At 44.3% G+C, this 22,700-nt stretch overlaps 1 protein-coding gene across 6 annotated transcripts in view; it reads left to right on the forward strand.

The window, feature by feature from the left end:
• LOC129823224 (uncharacterized protein C8orf34 homolog) overlaps positions 1 to 22,700 on the forward strand; it is a 148,506-nt gene that overhangs the window by 106,774 nt on the left and 19,032 nt on the right. For all 6 annotated transcript variants that reach the window (XM_055882107.1, XM_055882106.1, XM_055882101.1 and 3 more), the window contains exon 12: positions 8,907 to 9,487. In XM_055882107.1, the coding sequence (XP_055738082.1) occupies positions 8,907 to 9,487 (581 nt within the window). The remainder of the gene's footprint in view (positions 1 to 8,906; positions 9,488 to 22,700) is intronic.

The following is a 22,700-nucleotide window of genomic DNA, read 5'->3' on the forward strand; positions in this document are numbered from 1 at the left end:
TCCGGAACAGTATATATCACATTCATTCGCGGTTCTGATTCTGTTCCTCTAAAATGTTTGTTCTTTTACAGTTTTCGGTTCTGTTCCCTGTCCCGCTTCATTACCCTAACCCTAATTGTAACCTTAACCTAACACCTAAACCTAAAAAAGCATTTTTCCTTCTGGGACCGGCGAAATACCCCTACTTGTCAGACTTTTCCCGGTTTTACTACTTTTGTGAGGACTTCTATTCCCCACAAGGATAGTTCCCCTCACACACTTCTGTGTTAACAACACAGAGAGCTGTACTCTGGCTGGCGCTACAGGCACGAGAGAAGCCCTTGTGTTGACAACACAGAGAGCTGTACTCTGGCTGGCGCTACAGGCACGAGACAGGCCCTTGTGTTAACAACACAGAGAGCTGTACTCTGGCTGGCGCTACAGGCACGAGAGAAGCCCTTGTGTTAACAACACAGAGAGCTGTACTCTGGCTGGCGCTACAGGCACGAGACAAGCCCTTGTGTTAACAACACAGAGAGCTGTACTCTGGCTGGCGCAACAGGCACGAGAGAAGCCCTTGTGTTAACAACATAGAGAGATGTACTCTGGCTGGCTCTACAGGCACGAGAGAAGCCCTTGTGTTAACAACACAGAGAGCTGTACTCTGGCTGGCTCTACAGGCACGAGAGAAGCCCTTGTGTTGACAACACAGAGAGCTGTACTCTGGCTGGCTCTACAGGCATGAGAGAAGCCCTTGTGTTAACAACACAGAGAGCTGTACTCTGGCTGGCGCTACAGGCACGAGAGAAGCCCTTGTGTTAACCTGTTTGGGGTGCAAGCCCGAAATCGGAACGAAAATGACAACAGCTGCAGGGCGAGAAATTCAAAATCTATTTTTTTAAAATATTTAACTTTCACACATTAACAATTCCAATACAGCATTTGAAAGATAAACATCTTGTCAATCCAGCCAACATGTCCGATTTTTTAAATGTTTTACAGAGAAAACACCACATATATTTATGTTAGCTCACCACCAAATACAAAAGTGGACAGACACGTATGAATATGATTATGATGTATGAATTATGATTCAAGTAGCATGCACAAGCCAACCGAAATAAACTAAAACCAACCTAAAGAACCCAGAAAAAACTACCTCAGATGACAGTCATATAACATGTTACACAATAAATCTATGTTTTGTTCATAAAAAGTGCATATTTTAGCTATAAATCAGTTTTACATTGATGCTACCATAAATGCTACCACATAGCTACAGCCTGAATCCAGACGGGAGTAGCCAGAGAAAATACATACACCAACGTCGACTACTAATTACACCTCATAAAACATTTCAGAAAAACATATGGTGGATAGCTAATGAAAGACAGATATCGTGTGAATAAAGCCAATATTTCCGATTTTTGAAGTGTTTTACAGCGAAAACACAATATATCGTTATATTAGCTAACAACATAAGCTAGCATAAGGCAACACTAGCATAAGTCAAGCGCTAGCCTAGCACAGTTAGCAGAGTTAGCATAGCACAGTTCGACAGATATATGAAAAAGCATCCCAAATTGGGTCCTTATCTTTGTTGATATTCCATCAGAATGTTGTAACGGGGTCCAATGTCCAGTAGAGTCTTTAGTTGGGTTCCAGAACGAACTATTTCCCTCTTTGGTTAGCAAGCACAATAGCATTGCGGCGCTAACCTCTCCTTCTTCAAAAAATTCTTCCAAAACATCACGTCTAAAGTCCAGAATAAATTGCAATAATATAATTAAAGTATATTGAAAAAACATACTTTAGGATGATTTTGTGACATGTATCAAATAATATCGAAGTCAAAGATCATATTCACCGTTATCGACCTTCTTCCAGAAGCCGAGACCAAATTATGCTTCGCGCCCGGAATTTTTTTTTTAACTGCGCAGGTCTTACAAGAAGGTGTGTTATTCAGTCCATGGACGAGATATTCCATTGCTTTCAATTCTCACTTCCGCATTACAGCCTGATGAAGGCGTGTGACGTGTTTCTACGGTCCTAAGTCTAATGACCTTTTATAGACAAGGTCTTAAAGAGACACATCGCATTTTGGAAATCTCAATTCGGCTGGGAAAATGGCTGTAAAAATATTTCTGTTCGACTTAGAGAAACAATTCAAACCTTTTTAGAAACTATAGACTGTTATCTATCCAACAGTAATAAATATATGCATATTGTAAAATAAAAAGTTTCTTAGGAGGCCGTTTGAAAATGTGCACATATTTTCCAGTTTTTTCAATATTCAGCTTGCAGCCCAAACAGGTTTTAACAACACAGAGAGCTGTACTCTGGCTGGCGCAACAGGCACGAGAGAAGCCCTTGTGTTGACAACACAGAGAGCTGTACTCTGCCTGGCGCTACAGGCACGAGAGAAGCCCTTGTGTTAACAACACAGAGAGCTGTACTCTGGTTGGCGCTACAGGCACGAGAGAAGCCCTTGTGTTGACAACACAGAGAGCTGTACTCTGGCTGGCGCTACAGGCACGAGAGAAGCCCTCGTGTTAACAACACAGAGAGTTGTACTCTGGCTGGCGCTACAGGCACGAGAGAAGCCCTTGTGTTGACAACATGGCACACGATGCATTCTTTTCTTTATGAAACGGCCCTCAAGCCATCAGATGTCTTTGATTTCTAGTTGTTTCACGCCGAGTTAGGCTGTTTGGCTATATTGAAACAGAACCTCTCCCCACTAGGCAGTTGAAGGGAGCTGTTGACCAACTCAAATTCCTCTTCTTTCTAGCTGCTAATCTGTTCCATGATTCAACCCACCACCTCTCCTATTGTTTCATCTCTTACCCCAAGTATTATGTGGTGGTTGCCGTCGCTTTCTCCTTTTCCCTTTTAACAATTAAATGAGGCAAATCTATGTTATTTCATAATTGTCTTGGAAATTCTCCCTCTCTGTCTCTCTCTCTAAAAACGTCAACATTTATTTCTGAATCTACAGTGTCTCATGGGGGACAATCATCATTAACCACACATAGAATCGGTCAGGAAACACACCTCCGAGACTGAAATCTCGTTTTCCTAATGAGCAACAGGAAAAACACACGTGCCAATCGGAGTGTTCAGTTGCTCTTTAAAACCATGATACAGCCATAAAGCTTCCCATAATCCATGATACAGCCATACAGCTTCCCATAATCCATGATACAGCCATAAAGCTTCCCATAATCCATGTTACAGCCATAAAGCTTCCCATAATCCATGGTACAGCCATAAAGCATCCCATAATCCATGATACAGCCATAAAGCTTCCCATAATCCATGATACAGCCATACAGCTTCCCATAATCCATGATACAGCCATAAAGCTTCCCATAATCCATGTTACAGCCATAAAGCTTCCCATAATCCATGGTACAGCCATAAAGCATCCCATAATCCATGATACAGCCATAAAGCTTCCCATAATCCATGATACAGCCATAAAGCATCCCATAATCCATGTTACAGCCATAAAGCTTCCCATAATCCATGATACAGCCATAAAGCATCCCATAATTCATGATACAGCCATAAAGCTTCCCATAATCTCAGTGGCTCATACAGTTGAAGTCGGAAGTCTACAGACACCTCAGCCAAATACATTTAAACTCAGTTTTTCACAATTCCTGACATTTAATACTAGTAAAAATTCCATGTTTTAGGCCAGTTAGGTTCACCACTTTATTTTAAGAATGTGAAATGTCAGAATAATAGTAGAGAGAATGATTTTTTTCAGCTTTTATTTCGTTCATCACATTCCCAGTGGGTCAGACGTTTACATACACTCAATTAATATTTTGTAGCATTGCCTTTAAATTGTTTAACTTGGGTCAAGCGTTTCGGGGAGCCTTCCACGTGCTTCCCACAATAAATTGGTTGAATTTTGGCCCATTCCTCCTGACAGAGCTGGTGTAACTGAGTCAGGTTTGTACGCCTCCTTGCTCGCACATGCTTTTTCAGTTCTGCCCACACATTTTCTATAGGATTGAGGTCAAGGCTTTGTGATGGCCTCTCCAATACCTTGACTTTGTTGTCCTTAAGCCATTTTGACACAACTTTTGAAATTTGCTTGGGGTCATTGTCCATTTGGAAGACCCATTTGCGACCAAGCTTTAACTTCCTAACTGATGTTTTGAGATGTTGCTTCAATATATACACATAATTTCCCTCATGATGCCATCTATTTTGTGAAGTGCACCAGTCCCTCCTGCAGAAAAGCACCCCCACAACATGATGCTGCCACCCCCGTGCTTCACGGTTGGGATGGTGTTCTTCGGCTTGCAAGCCTCCCCTTTTACCTCCAAACATAACAATGGTCATAATGGCCAAACAGTTCTATTTTTGTTTCATCAGACCAGAGGACATTTCCTCAAAGTACAAACTTTTTTTACGGCGGTTTTGGAGAAGTGGCTTCTTCCTTGTTGAGCGGCATTTCAGTTTATGTCGATATAGGACTTGTTTTACTGTGGATATAGATACTTTTGTACCTGTTTCCTCCAGCATCTTCACAAGGTCCTTTGCTGTTGTTCTGGGATTGATTTGCACCTTTCGCACCAAAGTATTTTCATCTCTAAGAGACAGAACGTGTCTCCTTCCTGAGCGGTATGACGGCTGTGTGGTCCCATGGTGTTTATACTTGCGTACTATTGTTTGTACAGATGAACGTGGTACCTTCAGGTGTTTTTAAATTGATCCCAAGGATGAACCAGAATTGTGAAGGTCTACACTTTTTTTTCTGAGGTCTTGGCTGATTTCTTTTGATTTCCCATGATGTCAAGCAAAGAAGGTAGCCTTGAAATACATCCACATGTACAACTCCAATTGACTCATATTATGTCAATTAGCCTATCAGAAGCTTCTAAAGCCATGACATCCTTTTCTGGAATTGTATATGCTGTTTAAAGGCACAGTCAACTTAATGTATGTAAACTTCTGACCCACTGTAATTGTGATAGAGTGAATTATAGGTGAAATAATCTGTCTGTAAACAATTGTTGGAAAAATGACTTGTGTCATGCACAAAGTAGATGTCCTAACCGACTTGCCAAAACTATAGTTTGTTAACAAGACATTTGTGGATTGGTTGAAAAACGAGTTTTAATGACTCCAACCTAAGTGTATGTAAACTTCCGACTTGAACTGTATATTCTCATTCAAACATACATTTATCATCTGTCCCAAATGGCACGCTATTCCATGTTATAGTCAAAAGTAGTACACTGATTTTTTTTTAAATGCTGTTTGTTTTTGGAGAATGTCACACGTACATAGTTTCCTGAAAATACTTAGTGTGTGTGTCCCAAATGGCACCCTTCTCCTTATATAGTACACTACTTTTGACCGGCGCCTATCGAGCACAAACCCTTTGCGGTGAGTCATTTCAGAAAATATCTTTCTTGTATCGCTGAAAACCCAACAGCGTCAAAATCTGAAAAGGACAAAAACAGGGAGGAGAAGAGAGACGAGGAGAGGAGAGATGAGGATAGATGAGTAGATGAATAGAGGAAAGACGAGAGACGAGGAGAAGAGAGGAGAGGAGTGACAAGGAGAAGAGAGACGAGGAGAGGAGAGATGAGGATAGATGAGTAGATGAATAGAGGAAAGACGAGAGACGAGGAGAGACGAGGAGAAGAGAGGAGAGATGAGAGGAGAGGAGAGACAAGGAGAAGAGAGACGAGGAGAGGAGAGATGAGGAGAGATGAGTAGATGAATAGAGGAAAGACGAGAGACGAGGAGAGACGAGGGGAGAGGAGAGACAAGGAGAAGAGAGACGAGGAGAGGAGAGATGAGGATAGATGAGGATAGATGAGTAGATGAATAGAGGAAAGATGAGAGACGAGGAGAAGAGAGGAGAGACGAGAGGAGAGACGAGAGGAGAGGAGAGACAAGGAGAAGAGAGACGAGGAGAGGAGAGATGAGGATAGATGAGTAGATGAATAGAGGAAAGACGAGAGACGAGAAGAGAGGAGAGACGAGAGGAGAGGAGAGACAAGGAGAAGAGAGACGAGGAGAGGAGAGATGAGTAGATGAATAGAGGAAGGACGAGAGACGAGGAGAGACGAGGAGAAGAGAGGAGAGACGAGAGGAGAGGAGAGACAAGGAGAAGAGGGATGAGGAGAGGAGAGACGAGGAGAGGAGAGATGAGGAGAGGAGAGACAAGGAGAAGAGAGACGAGGAGAGGAGAGATGATGAGGAGATGAATAGAGGAGAGACGAGGAGAGACAAGGAGAAGAGAGACGAGGAGAGGAGAGATGAGGAGAGATGAGTAGATGAATAGAGGAAAGGCGAGAGACGAGGACGGACGAGGAGAAGAGTGGAGAGACGAGAGGAGAGGAGAGACAAGGAGAAGAGAGACGAGGAGAGGAGAGATGAGGATAGATGAGTAGATGAATAGAGGAAAGACGAGAGACGAGGAGAAGAGAGGAGAGACGAGAGGAGAGGAGAGACAAGGAGAAGAGAGACGAGGAGAGGAGAGATGAGGAGAGATGAGTAGATGAATAGAGGAAAGACGAGAGACGAGGAGAGACGAGGAGAAGAGAGAAGAGAGACGAGGAGAGGAGAGAAGAGAGACGAGGAAAGGAGAGACGAAGAGATGAGGAGATGAGGCTACTCCCAGATGTTCTCCTTGGCAGTCGCATCCCCTCCTCACAAATAAAACTCTTTTTGTATCTACCAATAAAGCAAAGAATTATATTTTTTCAGATTTTCTGGCAGAACACTTCAACGCCTCCTCAATGCTATTCCCTCTGTAGTACACCAATTCTGACCAGACCCTATGAGTGCACTACATAGAAAATATGGCACCATTTAGGATGTAACCTTCGTACTATGTAGGAAATGTTTTTAATGTCAATCTGGAATTTAATTTAATTGACAGAGTCAATAAATATTGTTTTTTATTACCAGTAAAAAAGGTTTTGAAGACAAACCATAATGACAAGATGGAAAACGCAGCAGTCACACGCCCCTGTTATGAAGCCTGTGTTCTGAGGGGGTCTGTTATGAAGCCTGTGTTCTGAGGGGGTCTGTTATGAAGCCTGTGTTCTGAGGGGGTCTGTTATGAAGCCTGTGTTCTGAGGGGGTCTGTTATGAAGCCTGTGACCTGAGGGGGTCTGTTATGAAGCCTGTGTTCTGAGGGGGTCTGTCATGAAGCCTGTGTTCTGAGGGGGTCTGTTATGAAGCCTGTGTTCTGAGGGGGTCTGTCATGAAGCCTGTGTTCTGAGGGTGTCTGTTACTAACATTAGCTAGTCCATCCTATATCTTCTGATATGTAGAGACTACCATGATATTAACATTAGCAGAGACTACCATTAGTGAGTCCATCCTATATCTTCTGATATGTAGAGACTACCATGATATTAACATTAGTAGAGACTACCATTAGTGAGTCCATCCTATATCTTCTGATATGTAGAGACTACCATGATATTAACATTAGCAGAGACTAGCATTAGTGAGTCCATCCTATATCTTCTGATATGTAGAGACGACCATGATATTAACATTAGTAAAGACTACCATTAGTGAGTCCATCCTATATCTTCTGATATGTAGAGACTACCATGATATTAACATTAGTAGAGACTAGCATTAGTGAGTCCATCCTATATCTTCTGATATGTAGAGACTACCATGATATTAACATTAGCAGAGACTAGCATTAGTGAGTCCATCCTATATCTTCTGATATGTAGAGACTACCATGATATTAACATTAGCAGAGACTACCATTAGTGAGTCCATCCTATATCTTCTGATATGTAGAGACTACCATGATATTAACATTAGTAGAGACTAGCATTAGTGAGTCCATCCTATATCTTCTGATATGTAGAGACGACCATGATATTAACATTAGTAGAGACTACCATTAGTTAGTCCATCCTATATCTTCTGATATGTAGAGACTACCATGATATTAACATTAGTAAAGACTACCATTAGTGAGTCCATCCTATATCTTCTGATATGTAGAGACTACCATGATATTAACATTAGCAGAGACTAGCATTAGTGAGTCCATCCTATATCTTCTGATATGTAGAGACTACCATGATATTAACATTAGTAGAGACTAGCATTAGTGAGTCCATTCTATATCTTCTGATATGTAGAGACTACCATGATATTAACATTAGCAGAGACTACCATTAGTGAGTCCATCCTATATCTTCTGATATGTAGAGACTACATGATATTAACATTAGTAGAGACTACCATTAGTGAGTCCATCCTATATCTTCTGATATGTAGAGACTACCATGATATTAACATTAGTAGAGACTAGCATTAGTGAGTCCATTCTATATCTTCTGATATGTAGAGACTACCATGATATTAACATTAGTAGAGACTAGCATTAGTGAGTCCATCCTATATCTTCTGATATGTAGAGACTACATGATATTAACATTAGTAGAGACTACCATTAGTGAGTCCATTCTATATCTTCTGATATGTAGAGACTACCATGATATTAACATTAGCAGAGACTACCATTAGTGAGTCCATCCTATATCTTCTGATATGTAGAGACTACCATGATACACACTTGTTTTGATTCCAACAACAGAGATCTGAACCTGTATGTATGTGAAGGATTGAAAAGGATACTGATTTGAAACATCGCCCAGTTTAGCTCTCTGGCCCCTGTCTAATGTCATAACGTCCAGAGTCTTACCCTGCCAGATATGGTGGTCAGGAACATCTCTGGACCCTACTTATTAATCTTGTTTGTTTATCATTCGTTATGGTCGTTCTGTCTTTGTCTCTGTCCCCCTTCAGAGGTGGAGAAGGACCTGTCTAGGTTAAAACTTCAGGGACAACTCTAGGTCCTAATGTCATTCTGCATTTATATTCCCAACCTGTCTGTCTCTGTCCCCATTCAGAGGTGGAGAAGGACCTGGCCAAGCTGGCAGAGCAGGGGAAACTAGCCCAGCGAAGTCCTAACAGCCCCCACAGCTCTCTTCTACTCACCCCCTTGTTCCACACTCTCCCGGCCACACTCCTCCCCAATACCCTCCCCTTACCCGGCCAGACTTCCAGACCTCAGTCTCCCGTCCTCACCCGCTCAGCCAAGCCCAGCTCTATAGGTTATCCCCTGGTCAGTCCTAAACTCAGCCCCCTGCTCACCCGGAAGCCCACCTCCCTCACCATGACCGGCAGCCACCGGACTCGTTCCCCCAGCAACCCCGGCAGCAGAACAACGACCCCCAGAACCCCCAGCAGCGGACCGATGACCCCCAACAGCCTGCTGACCTACAAGTCGGGCATGATGGCCGTGACCCCAGGGGTCGGTGTTCACGGAGGTCACAGGGGTCATAAGGAGGTGACCTTCAGGAAGTCACGGAGCAGGCCGGTGACCCCCACCAGTCAGCCAACCCGACCCAGGCCCCTGCTCACGCCTCCTGGGCTGAGTACAACAGATAGTCTGGGCAAGGCCTCCAGCCTCAAGGCCTATCTGTCAGAGGTTTGTTCAACATCAGCTGACTGATATACTAATCGTTTTGCATCATAAATGACAACTCGTTATGATTTGTAGATAGGTCAATCAGTCACAATTTACCCACAATGCATCACAGATTTTATTCTGTTGAACACGGCCACACACTCCAGGGAGATGTTAGCCTGGTCACAGATCTTGTTTGTGTTGTGCACACACACACACACACGCACGCACGCACGCACACGCACACACACACACACACACTCATACATTTGTTTTACTCTCTTTGTGGGGACCAAATAATTGATTGCCATTCAAAATCCTATTGTCCCAAACCCCTAACCCTAAACCTAATCCTAATTCTAACCCTAAACCTAATCCTAATTCTAACCCTAAACCTAACCCTAATTCTAACCCTAAACCTAACCCTAAACTTAACCCTAATTCTAACCATAATTCTAACCCTAAACCTAACCCTAATTCTAACCCTAAACCTAACCCTAAACCTAATCCTAATTCTAACCCTAAACCCAACCCTAATTCTAACTCTTAACCTAAACCTAAACCTAATTCTAACCCTAAACCTAACCCTAATTCTAACCCTAAACCTAACCCTAATTCTAACCCTAAACCTAACCCTAATTCTAACCCTAAACCTAACCCTAATTCTAACCCTAAACCTAACCCTAATTCTAACCCTAAAATATAATATTTACTTGTGGAGATGCCTTTCTAAGGCTGGGAGTTGCCAGGGACCTCACGATACAATATGATCACTATACTCAGGTGCCGATACAATATGATCACTATACTGAGGTACCGATACAATATGATCACTATACTGAGGTGCCGATACAATATGATCACTATACTCAGGTGATGATACAATATGATCACTATACTCAGGTGATGATACAATATGATCACTATACTGAGGTGCCGATACAATATGATCACTATACTCAGGTACCGATACAATATGATCACTATACTGAGGTGCCGATACAATATGATCACTATACTCAGGTGATGATACAATATGATCACTATACTCAGGTGCTGATACAATATGATCACTATACTGAGGTGATGATACAATATGATCACTATACTGAGGTGATGATACAATATGATCACTATACTCAGGTGATGATACAATATGATCACTATACTCAGGTACCGATACAATATGATCACTATACTGAGGTGATGATACAATATGATCACTATACTGAGGTGCTGATACAATATGATCACTATACTCAGGTGCTGATACAATATGATCACTATACTCAGGTGATGATACAATATGATCACTATACTCAGGTGATGATACAATATGATCACTATACTCAGGTGATGATACAATATGATCACTATACTCAGGTGATGATACAATATGATCACTATACTCAGGTGATGATACAATATGATCACTATACTCGGGTGCTGATACAATATGATCACTATACTCAGGTGATGATACAATATGATCACTATACTGAGATGCCGATACAATATGATCACCATACTCAGGTACCGATACAATATGATCACTATACTCAGGTGATGATACAATATGATCACAATATTGAGGTACCGATACAATATGATCACTATACTCAGGTGCTGATACAATATGATCACTATACTCAGGTACCGATACAATATGATCACTATACTCAGGTGATGATACAATATGATCACTATACTCAGGTGATGATACAATATGATCACTATACTCAGGTGATGATACAATATGATCACTATACTCAGGTTCTGATACAATATGATCACTATACTCAGGTGATGATACAATATGATCACTATACTCAGGTGATGATACAATATGATCACTATACTCAGGTTCTGATAGAATATGATCACTATACTCAGGTGCTGATACAATATGATCACAATACTGAGGTACCGATACAATATGATCACTATACTCAGGTGCTGATACAATATGATCACTATACTCAGGTGATGATACAATATGATCACTATACTCAGGTGATGATACAATATGATCACTATACTCAGGTGATGATACAATATGATCACTATACTCAGGTGATGATACAATATGATCACTATACTGAGGTGATGATACAACATGATCACTATACTCAGGTGCTGATACAATATGATCACTATACTCAGGTGATGATACAATATGATCACGATACTCAGGTGATGATACAATATGATCACTATACTCAGGTGATGATACAATATGATCACTATACTCAGGTGATGATACAATATGATCACTATACTCAGGTGATGATACAACATGATCACTATACTCAGGTGCTGATACAATATGATCACTATACTCAGGTGATGATACAATATGATCACGATACTCAGGTGATGATACAATATGATCACTATACTCAGGTGATGATACAATATGATCACTATACTCAGGTGATGATACAATATGATCACTATACTCAGGTGATGATACAATATGATCACTATACTCAGGTGATGATACAATAGAACAGGGCTCCGGGCAGCCGAGCGGAAATGGAGGAAAACTCGCCTCCCTGCGGACCTGGCATCCTTTCACTCCCTCCTCTCTACATTTTCCTCTTCTGTCTCTGCTGCTAAAGCCACTTTCTACCACTCTAAATTCCAAGCATCTGCCTCTAACCCTAGGAAGCTCTTTGCCACCTTCTCCTCCCTCCTGAATCCTCCTCCCCCTCCCCCCCCCTCCTCCCTCTCTGCAGACGACTTCGTCAACCATTTTGAAAAGAAGGTCGACGACATCCGATCCTCGTTTGCTAAGTCAAACGACACCGCTGGTTCTGCTCACACTGCCCAACCCTGTGCTTTGACCTCTTTCTCCCCTCTCTCTCCAGATGAAATCTCGCGTCTTGTGACGGCCGGCCGCCCAACAACCTGCCCGCTTGACCCTATCCCCTCCTCTCTCCTCCAGACCATTTCCGGAGACCTTCTACCTTACCTCACCTCGCTCATCAACTCATCCTTGACCGCTGGCTACGTCCCTTCCGTCTTCAAGAGAGCGAGAGTTGCACCCCTTCTGAAAAAACCTACACTCGATCCCTCCGATGTCAACAACTACAGACCAGTATCCCTTCTTTCTTTTCTCTCCAAAACTCTTGAACGTGCCGTCCTTGGCCAGCTCTCCTGCTATCTCTCTCAGAATGACCTTCTTGATCCAAATCAGTCAGGTTTCAAGACTAGTCACTCAACTGAGACTGCTCTTCTCTGTATCACGGAGGCGCTCCGCACTGCTAAAGCTAACTCTCTCTCCTCTGCTCTCATCCTTCTAGACCTATCGGCTGCCTTCGATACTGTGAACCATCAGATCCTCCTCTCCACCCTCTCCGAGTTGGGCATCTCCGGCGCGGCCCACGCTTGGATTGCGTCCTACCTGACAGGTCGCTCCTACCAGGTGGCGTGGCGAGAATCTGTCTCCTCACCACGCGCTCTCACCACTGGTGTCCCCCAGGGCTCTGTTCTAGGCCCTCTCCTATTCTCGCTATACACCAAGTCACTTGGCTCTGTCATAACCTCACATGGTCTCTCCTATCATTGCTATGCAGACGACACACAATTAATCTTCTCCTTTCCCCCTTCTGATGACCAGGTGGCGAATCGCATCTCTGCATGTCTGGCAGACATATCAGTGTGGATGACGGATCACCACCTCAAGCTGAACCTCGGCAAGACGGAGCTGCTCTTCCTCCCGGGGAAGGACTGTCCGTTCCATGATCTCGCCATCACGGTTGACAACTCCATTGTGTCCTCCTCCCAGAGCGCTAAGAACCTTGGCGTGATCCTGGACAACACCCTGTCGTTCTCCACCAACATCAAGGCGGTGGCCCGTTCCTGTAGGTTCATGCTCTACAACATCCGCAGAGTACGACCCTGCCTCACACAGGAAGCGGCGCAGGTCCTAATCCAGGCACTTGTCATCTCCCGTCTGGATTACTGCAACTCGCTGTTGGCTGGGCTCCCTGCCTGTGCCATTAAACCCCTACAACTCATCCAGAACTCCGCAGCCCGGCTGGTGTTCAACCTTCCCAAGTTCTCTCACGTCACCCCGCTCCTCCGCTCTCTCCACTGGCTTCCAGTTGAAGCTCGCATCCGCTACAAGACCATGGTGCTTGCCTACGGAGCTGTGAGGGGAACGGCACCTCAGTACCTTCAGGCTCTGATCAGGCCCTACACCCAAACAAGGGCACTGCGTTCATCCACCTCTGGCCTGCTCGCCTCCCTACCACTGAGGAAGTACAGTTCCCGCTCAGCCCAGTCAAAACTGTTCGCTGCTCTGGCACCCCAATAGTGGAACAAACTCCCTCACGATGCCAGGACAGCGGAGTCAATCACCACCTTCCGGAGACACCTGAAACCCCACCTCTTCAAGGAATACCTAGGATAAAGCAATCCTTCTGCCCCCCCCCCCCCCCCCTTAAAAGATCTAGATGCACTATTGTAAAGTGGCTGTTCCACTGGATGTCATAAGGTGAATGCACCAATTTGTAAGTCGCTCTGGATAAGAGCGTCTGCTAAATGACTTAAATGTAAATGTAAATGTAATATGATCACTATACTCAGGTGATGATACAATATGATCACTATACTCAGGTGATGATACAATATGATCACGATACTCAGGTGATGATACAATATGATCACTATACTCAGGTGATGATACAATATGATCACTATACTCAGGTGATGATACAATATGATCACTATACTCAGGTGATGATACAATATGTATTATGATTCTCAGAATTCTTTATGTATTGTGATTTGATGTTCCAAACATCAAATCAAATCAAATGGTATTGATCACTTACACATGGTTAGCAGATGTTATTGGTCATATACACATGGTTAGCAGATGTTAATGCAAGTGTAGCGAAATGCTTGTGCTTCTTGTTCCGACAATGCTATAAAATCTAACAAGTAATCTCACAAATTCACAACAACTACCTGAGAATATGTACATATAAATGTATGGATGAGCGATGGCTGTGCGGCATAGGCAAGATGCAGTAGATGGTATAGAGTACAGTATATACATATGAGATGAGTAATGTAGGGTATGTAAACATTATTAAAGTGGCGTTATTTAAAGTGAATAGTGATACCTTTATTAAGTCCATGTATTAAAGTGGCCAGAGATTTGAGTCTGTATGTTGGCAGCAGCCTCTCTGTTAGTGATGGCTGTATAACAGTCTGATGGCCTTGAGATAGAAGCTGATAGAAGAGAGAGAGAGAGAGAGAGAGAGAGACAGAGAGAGACACAGAGAGAGACACAGAGAGAGAGACAGAGAGAGAGACAGAGAGAGAATTCAGAGGTAGTATAAATAAGTATAAATACAATTGGAATAATATTGCGACATGCAACTATCAATTTTCTCCCCATCGCTACCCCTTTCTGAGGGTTTAATTAATTAACCGCGGGGCAGGTATTTTGTGATTCCTCTGTAGTTTTCAGACATTTACTTGAGGTTGATGCCTAGTGAGATGATCTAAAACACCAGCGAGCTGGACAGAGTGGAGCAGCCTGACTCTGAATCACAAACACCAGCGAGCTGAACAGACCTGAGCAGCCTGATTCTGAATCACAAACACCAGCGAGCTGAACAGACCTGAGCAGCCTGATTCTGAATCACAAACACCAGCGAGCTGAACAGACCTGAGCAGCCTGATTCTGAATCACAAACACCAGCGAGCTGGACAGAGTGGAGCAGCCTGATTCTGAATCACAAACACCAGCGAGCTGGACAGAGTGGAGCAGCCTGATTCTGAATCACAAACACCAGCGAGCTGGACAGACCTGAGCAGCCTGATTCTGAATCACAAACACCAGCGAGCTGGACAGACCTGAGCAGCCTGATTCTGAATCACAAACACCAGCGAGCTGGACAGACCTGAGCAGCCTGATTCTGAATCACAAACACCAGCGAGCTGAACAGACCTGAGCAGCCTGATTCTGAATCACAAACACCAGCGAGCTGAACAGACCTGAGCAGCCTGATTCTGAATCACGAACACCAGCGAGCTGAACAGACCTGAGCAGCCTGATTCTGAATCACAAACACCAGCGAGCTGAACAGACCTGAGCAGCCTGATTCTGAATCACAAACACCAGCGAGCTGAACAGACCTGAGCAGCCTTATTCTGAATCACAAACACCAGCGAGCTGAACAGACCTGAGCAGCCTGATTCTGAATCACAAACACCAGCGAGCTGAACAGACCTGAGCAGCCTGATTCTGAATCACAAACACCAGCGAGCTGGACAGAGTGGAGCAGCCTGATTCTGAATCACAAATGATTGAAGCTAGAGCTGGGGTATCAATGAGAGAGGGAAATAGAGAGAATTTATTTGTATATTTTTTTTTTAAATCTTCCACCACTGTTCGTACTATAACTAATTGTGTTAATGCTAAAACACTGTAAAGAGCTGATAATATAACACGTGAAATATCTTTACCTTTTTGGTGCAATGTTTACTGTTATTTTCTAATAGTTTTTAGTTGATGTTGTTAAATTGTTTATTTCACTTGCGTTGGCAATATAACCATATGTTTCCCTTGTCAATAAAGCCAATTTTTTAAATGAATTGAAAGTGGGAGAGAGAGAGGGATGGACATCTTCCTGATGTACCTCTCCTTCCTCTTCCTGATGTACCTCTCCTTCCTCTTCCTGATGTCCCTCTCCTTCCTCTTCCTGATGTAACTCTCCTTCCTCTTCCTGATGTACCTCTCCTTCCTCTTCCTGATGTAACCCTCCTTCCTCTTCCTGATGTACCTCTCCTTCCTCTTCCTGATGTACCTCTCCTTCCTCTTCCTGATGTAACTCTCCTTCCTCTTCCTGATGTACCTCTCCTTCCTCTTCCTGATGTACCTCTCCTTCCTCTTCCTGATGTAACTCTACTTCCTCTTCCTGATGTAACTCTCCTTCCTCTTCCTGATGTAACTCTCCTTCCTCTTCCTGATGTACCTCTCCTTCCTCTTCCTGATGTAACTCTCCTTCCTATTCCTGATGTACCTCTCCTTCCTCTTCCTGATGTACCTCTCCTTCCTCTTCCTGATGTAACTCTCCTTCCTCTCCCTGATGTACCTCTCCTTCCTCTTCCTGATGTAACTCTCCTTCCTCTTCCTGATGTAACTCTCCTTCCTCTTCCTGATGTACCTCTCCTTCCTCTTCCTGATGTACCTCTCCTTCCTCTTCCTGATGTAACTCTCCTTCCTCTTCCTGATGTACCTCTCCTTCCTCTTCCTGATGTAACTCTCCTTCCTCTTCCTGATGTAACTCTCATTCCTCTTCCTGATGTACCTCCTTCCTCTTCCTGATGTAACTCTCCTTCCTCTTCCTGATGTAACTCTCCTTCCTCTTCCTGATGTCCCTCTCCTTCCTCTTCCTGATGTAACTCTCCTTCCTCTTCCTGATGTAACTCTCCTTCCTCTTCCCGATTTACCTCTCCTTCCTCTTCCTGATGTAACCCTCCTTCCTCTTCCTGATGTACCTCTCCTTCCTCTTCCTGATGTACCTCTCCTTCCTCTTCCTGATGTAACTCTCCTTCCTCTTCCTGATGTACCTCTCCTTCCTCTTCCTGATGTACCTCTCCTTCCTCTTCCTGATGTAACTCTACTTCCTCTTCCTGATGTAACTCTCCTTCCTCTTCCTGATGTAACTCTCCTTCCTCTTCCTGATGTACCTCTCCTTCCTCTTCCTGATGTAACTCTCCTTCCTATTCCTGATATACCTCTCCTTCCTCTTCCTGATGTACCTCTCCTTCCTCTTCCTGATGTAACTCTCCTTCCTCTCCCTGATGTACCTCTCCTTCCTCTTCCTGATGTAACTCTCCTTCCTCTTCCTGATGTAACTCTCCTTCCTCTTCCTGATGTACCTCTCCTTCCTCTTCCTGATGTAACTCTCCTTCCTCTTCCTGATGTAACTCTCCTTCCTCTTCCTGATGTAACTCTCCTTCCTCTTCCTGATGTAACTCTCCTTCCTCTTCCTGATGTACCTCTCCTTCCTCTTCCTGATGTACCTCTCCTTCCTCTTCCTGATGTAACTCTCATTCCTCTTCCTGATGTAACTCTCCTTCCTCTTCCTGATGTACCTCTCCTTCCTCTTCCTGATGTAACTCTCCTTCCTCTTCCTGATGTAACTCTCATTCCTCTTCCTGATGTACCTCCTTCCTCTTCCTGATGTAACTCTCCTTCCTCTTCCTGATGTAACTCTCCTTCCTCTTCCTGATGTAACTCTCCTTCCTCTTCCTGATGTACCTCTCCTTCCTCTTCCTGATGTAACTCTCCTTCCTCTTCCTGATGTAACTCTCCTTATTCTTCCTGATGTAACTCTCCTTCCTCTTCCTGATTTACATCTCCTTCCTCTTCCTGATGTAACTCTCCTTCCTCTTCCTGATGTACCTCTTCTTCCTCTTCCTGATGTTACTCTCCTTCCTCTTCCTGATGTACCTCTCCTTCCTTTTCCTGAGTTACCTCTCCTTCCTCTTCCTGATTTACCTCTCCTTCCTCTTCCTGATGTAACTCTCCTTCCTCTTCCTGATGTACCTCTCCTTCCTCTTCCTGATGTACCTCTCCTTCCTCTTCCTGATTTACCTCTCCTTCCTCTTCCTGATGTAACTCTCTTTCTGATGTAACTCTCCTTCCTCTTTCTGATGTACCTCTACTTCCTCTAACTGATGTACCTCTCCTTCCTCTTCCTGATGTACCTCTCCTTCCTCTTTCTGATGTACCTCTCCTTCCTCTTCCTGATGTACCTCTCGTTCCTCTTCCTGATGTAACTCTCCTTCTTCTTCCTGATGTACCTCTCCTTCCTCTTTCTGATGTACCTCTCCTTCATCTTCCTGATGTACCTCTCCTTCCTCTTCCTGATGTACCTCTCCTTCCTCTTTCTGATGTATCTCTCCTTCCTCTTCCTGATGTAACTCTCCTTCCTCTTCCTGATGTACCTCTCCTTCCTCTTCCTGATGTACCTCTCCTTCCTCTTCCTGATGTAACTCTCCTTCCTCTTCCTGATGTCCCTCTCCTTCCTCTTCCTGATGTAACTCTCCTTCCTCTTCCTGATGTAACTCTCCTTCCTCTTCCCGATTTACCTCTCCTTCCTCTTCCTGATGTAACCCTCCTTCCTCTTCCTGATGTACCTCTCCTTCCTCTTCCTGATGTACCTCTCCTTCCTCTTCCTGATGTAACTCTCCTTCCTCTTCCTGATGTACCTCTCCTTCCTCTTCCTGATGTACCTCTCCTTCCTCTTCCTGATGTAACTCTACTTCCTCTTCCTGATGTAACTCTCCTTCCTCTTCCTGATGTAACTCTCCTTCCTCTTCCTGATGTACCTCTCCTTCCTCTTCCTGATGTAACTCTCCTTCCTATTCCTGATGTACCTCTCCTTCCTCTTCCTGATGTACCTCTCCTTCCTCTTCCTGATGTAACTCTCCTTCCTCTCCCTGATGTACCTCTCCTTCCTCTTCCTGATGTAACTCTCCTTCCTCTTCCTGATGTAACTCTCCTTCCTCTTCCTGATGTACCTCTCCTTCCTCTTCCTGATGTACCTCTCCTTCCTCTTCCTGATGTAACTCTCCTTCCTCTTCCTGATGTAACTCTCCTTCCTCTTCCTGATGTAACTCTCCTTCCTCTTCCTGATGTACCTCTCCTTCCTCTTCCTGATGTACCTCTCCTTCCTCTTCCTGATGTAACTCTCCTTCCTCTTCCTGATGTAACTCTCCTTCCTCTTCCTGATGTACCTCTCCTTCCTCTTCCTGATGTAACTCTCCTTCATCTTCCTGATGTAACTCTCATTCCTCTTCCTGATGTACCTCCTTCCTCTTCCTGATGTAACTCTCCTTCCTCTTCCTGATGTACCTCTCCTTCCTCTTCCTGATGTTACTCTCCTTCCTCTTCCTGATGTACCTCTCCTTCCTTTTCCTGAGTTACCTCTCCTTCCTCTTCCTGATTTACCTCTCCTTCCTCTTCCTGATGTAACTCTCCTTCCTCTTCCTGATGTACCTCTCCTTCCTCTTCCTGATGTACCTCTCCTTCCTCTTCCTGATTTACCTCTCCTTCCTCTTCCTGATGTAACTCTCTTTCTGATGTAACTCTCCTTCCTCTTTCTGATGTACCTCTACTTCCTCTTCCTGATGTACCTCTCCTTCCTCTTCCTGATGTACCTCTCCTTCCTCTTTCTGATGTACCTCTCCTTCCTCTTCCTGATGTACCTCTCGTTCCTCTTCCTGATGTAACTCTCCTTCTTCTTCCTGATGTACCTCTCCTTCCTCTTTCTGATGTACCTCTCCTTCATCTTCCTGATGTACCTCTCCTTCCTCTTCCTGATGTACCTCTCCTTCCTCTTTCTGATGTATCTCTCCTTCCTCTTCCTGATGTAACTCTCCTTCCTCTTCCTGATGTACCTCTCCTTCCTCTTCCTGATGTACCTCTCCTTCATCTTCCTGATGTAACTCTCCTTCCTCTTCCTGATGTAACTCTCCTTCCTCTTCCTGATGTACCTCTCCTTCATCTTCCTGATGTAACTCTCCTTCCTCTTCCTGATGTAACTCTCCTTCCTCTTCATGATGTAATTCTCCTTCCTCTTCCTGATGTACCTCTACTTCCTCTTCCTGATGTACCTCTCCTTCCTCTTCCTGATGTAACTCTCCTTCCTCTTCCTGATGTAACTCTCCTTCCTCTTCCTGATGTACCTCTCCTTCCTCTTCCTGATGTAATTCTCCTTCCTCTTCCTGATGTACCTCTCCTTCCTCTTCCTGATGTACCTCTCCTTCCTCTTCCTGATGTAACTCTCCTTCCTCTTCCTGATGTAATTCTCCTTCCTCTTCCTGATGTACCTCTACTTCTTCTTCCTGATGTACCTTTCCTTCCTCTTCCTGATGTAACTCTCCTTCCTCTTCCTGATGTAACTCTCCTTCCTCTTTCTGATGTAACTCTCCTTCCTCTTCCTGATGTAACTCTCCTTCCTCTTCCTGATGTAACTCTCCTTCCTCTTCCTGATGTACCTCTCCTTCATCTTCCTGATGTACCTCTCCTTCCTCTTCCTGATGTATCTCTCCTTCCTCTTCCTGATGTAACTCTCCTTCCACTTCCTGATGTACCTCTCCTTCCTCTTCCTGAAAGAACTCTCCTTCCTCTTCCTGATGTAACTCTCCTTCCTCTTCCTGATGTACCTCTCCTTCCTCTTCCTGATGTACCTCTCCTTCCTCTTCCTGATTTAACTCTCCTTCCTCTTCCTGATGTACCTCTCCTTCCTCTTCCTGATGTACCTCTCCTTCCTCTTCCTGATGTACCTCTCCTTCCTCTTCCTGATGTACCTCTCCTTCCTCTTCCTGATGTACCTCTCCTTCCTCTTCCTGGTGTACCTCTCCTTCCTCTTCCTGATGTACCTCTCCTTCCTCTTCCTGATTTAACTCTCCTTCCTCTTCCTGATGTACCTCTCCTTCCTCTTCCTGATGTACCTCTCCTTCCTCTTCCTGATGTAACTCTCCTTCCTCTTCCTGATGTACCTCTCCTTCCTCTTCCTGATGTACCTCTCCTTCCTCTTCCTGATGTAACTCTCCTTCCTCTTCCTGATGTAACTCTCCTTCCTCTTCCTGATGTACCTCTCCTTCCTCTTCCTGATGTAACTCTCCTTCCTCTTCCTGATGTAACTCTCCTTCTTCTTCCTGATGTAACTCTCCTTCCTCTTCCTGATTTACATCTCCTTCCTCTTCCTGATGTAACTCTCCTTCCTCTTCCTGATGTACCTCTCCTTCCTCTTCCTGATGTTACTCTCCTTCCTCTTCCTGATGTACCTCTCCTTCCTTTTCCTGAGTTACCTCTCCTTCCTCTTCCTGATGTAACTCTCCTTCCTCTTCCTGATGTACCTCTCCTTCCTCTTCCTGATGTACCTCTCCTTCCTTTTCCTGAGTTACCTCTCCTTCCTCTTCCTGATGTAACTCTCCTTCTTCTTCCTGATGTAACTCTCTTTCTGATGTAACTCTCCTTCCTCTTTCTGATGTACCTCTACTTCCTCTTCCTGATGTACCTCTCCTTCCTCTTCCTGATGTACCTCTCCTTCCTCTTTCTGATGTACCTCTCCTTCCTCTTCCTGATGTACCTCTCCTTCCTCTTCCTGATGTAACTCTCCTTCTTCTTCCTGATGTACCTCTCCTTCCTCTTTCTGATGTACCTCTCCTTCCTCTTCCTGATGTACCTCTCCTTCCTCTTCCTGATGTACCTCTCCTTCCTCTTTCTGATGTACCTCTCCTTCCTCTTCCTGATGTAACTCTCCTTCCTCTTCCTGATGTACCTCTCCTTCCTCTTCCTGATGTACCTCTCCTTCATCTTCCTGATGTAACTCTCCTTCCTCTTCCTGATGTAACTCTCCTTCCTCTTCCTGATGTACCTCTCCTTCCTCTTCCTGATGTACCTCTCCTTCATCTTCCTGATGTAACTCTCCTTCCTCTTCCTGATGTAACTCTCCTTCCTCTTCATGATGTAATTCTCCTTCCTCTTCCTGATGTACCTCTACTTCCTCTTCCTGATGTACCTCTCCTTCCTCTTCCTGATGTAACTCTCCTTCCTCTTCCTGATGTAACTCTCCTTCCTCTTCCTGATGTACCTCTCCTTCCTCTTCCTGATGTAATTCTCCTTCCTCTTCCTGATGTAACTCTCTTTCTGATGTAACTCTCCTTCCTCTTTCTGATGTACCTCTACTTCCTCTTCCTGATGTACCTCTCCTTCCTCTTCCTGATGTACCTCTCCTTCCTCTTTCTGATGTACCTCTCCTTCCTCTTCCTGATGTACCTCTCCTTCCTCTTTCTGATGTACCTCTCCTTCCTCTTCCTGATGTACCTCTCCTTCCTCTTCCTGATGTAACTCTCCTTCTTCTTCCTGATGTACCTCTCCTTCCTCTTTCTGATGTACCTCTCCTTCCTCTTCCTGATGTACCTCTCCTTCCTCTTCCTGATGTACCTCTCCTTCCTCTTTCTGATGTACCTCTCCTTCCTCTTCCTGATGTAACTCTCCTTCCTCTTCCTGATGTACCTCTCCTTCCTCTTCCTGATGTACCTCTCCTTCATCTTCCTGATGTAACTCTCCTTCCTCTTCCTGATGTAACTCTCCTTCCTCTTCCTGATGTACCTCTCCTTCCTCTTCCTGATGTACCGCTCCTTCATCTTCCTGATGTAACTCTCCTTCCTCTTCCTGATGTAACTCTCCTTC

Source organism: Salvelinus fontinalis, chromosome 25 (assembly GCF_029448725.1).
Source record: "Salvelinus fontinalis isolate EN_2023a chromosome 25, ASM2944872v1, whole genome shotgun sequence".
NCBI classification, from domain to species: domain Eukaryota; kingdom Metazoa; phylum Chordata; class Actinopteri; order Salmoniformes; family Salmonidae; genus Salvelinus; species Salvelinus fontinalis.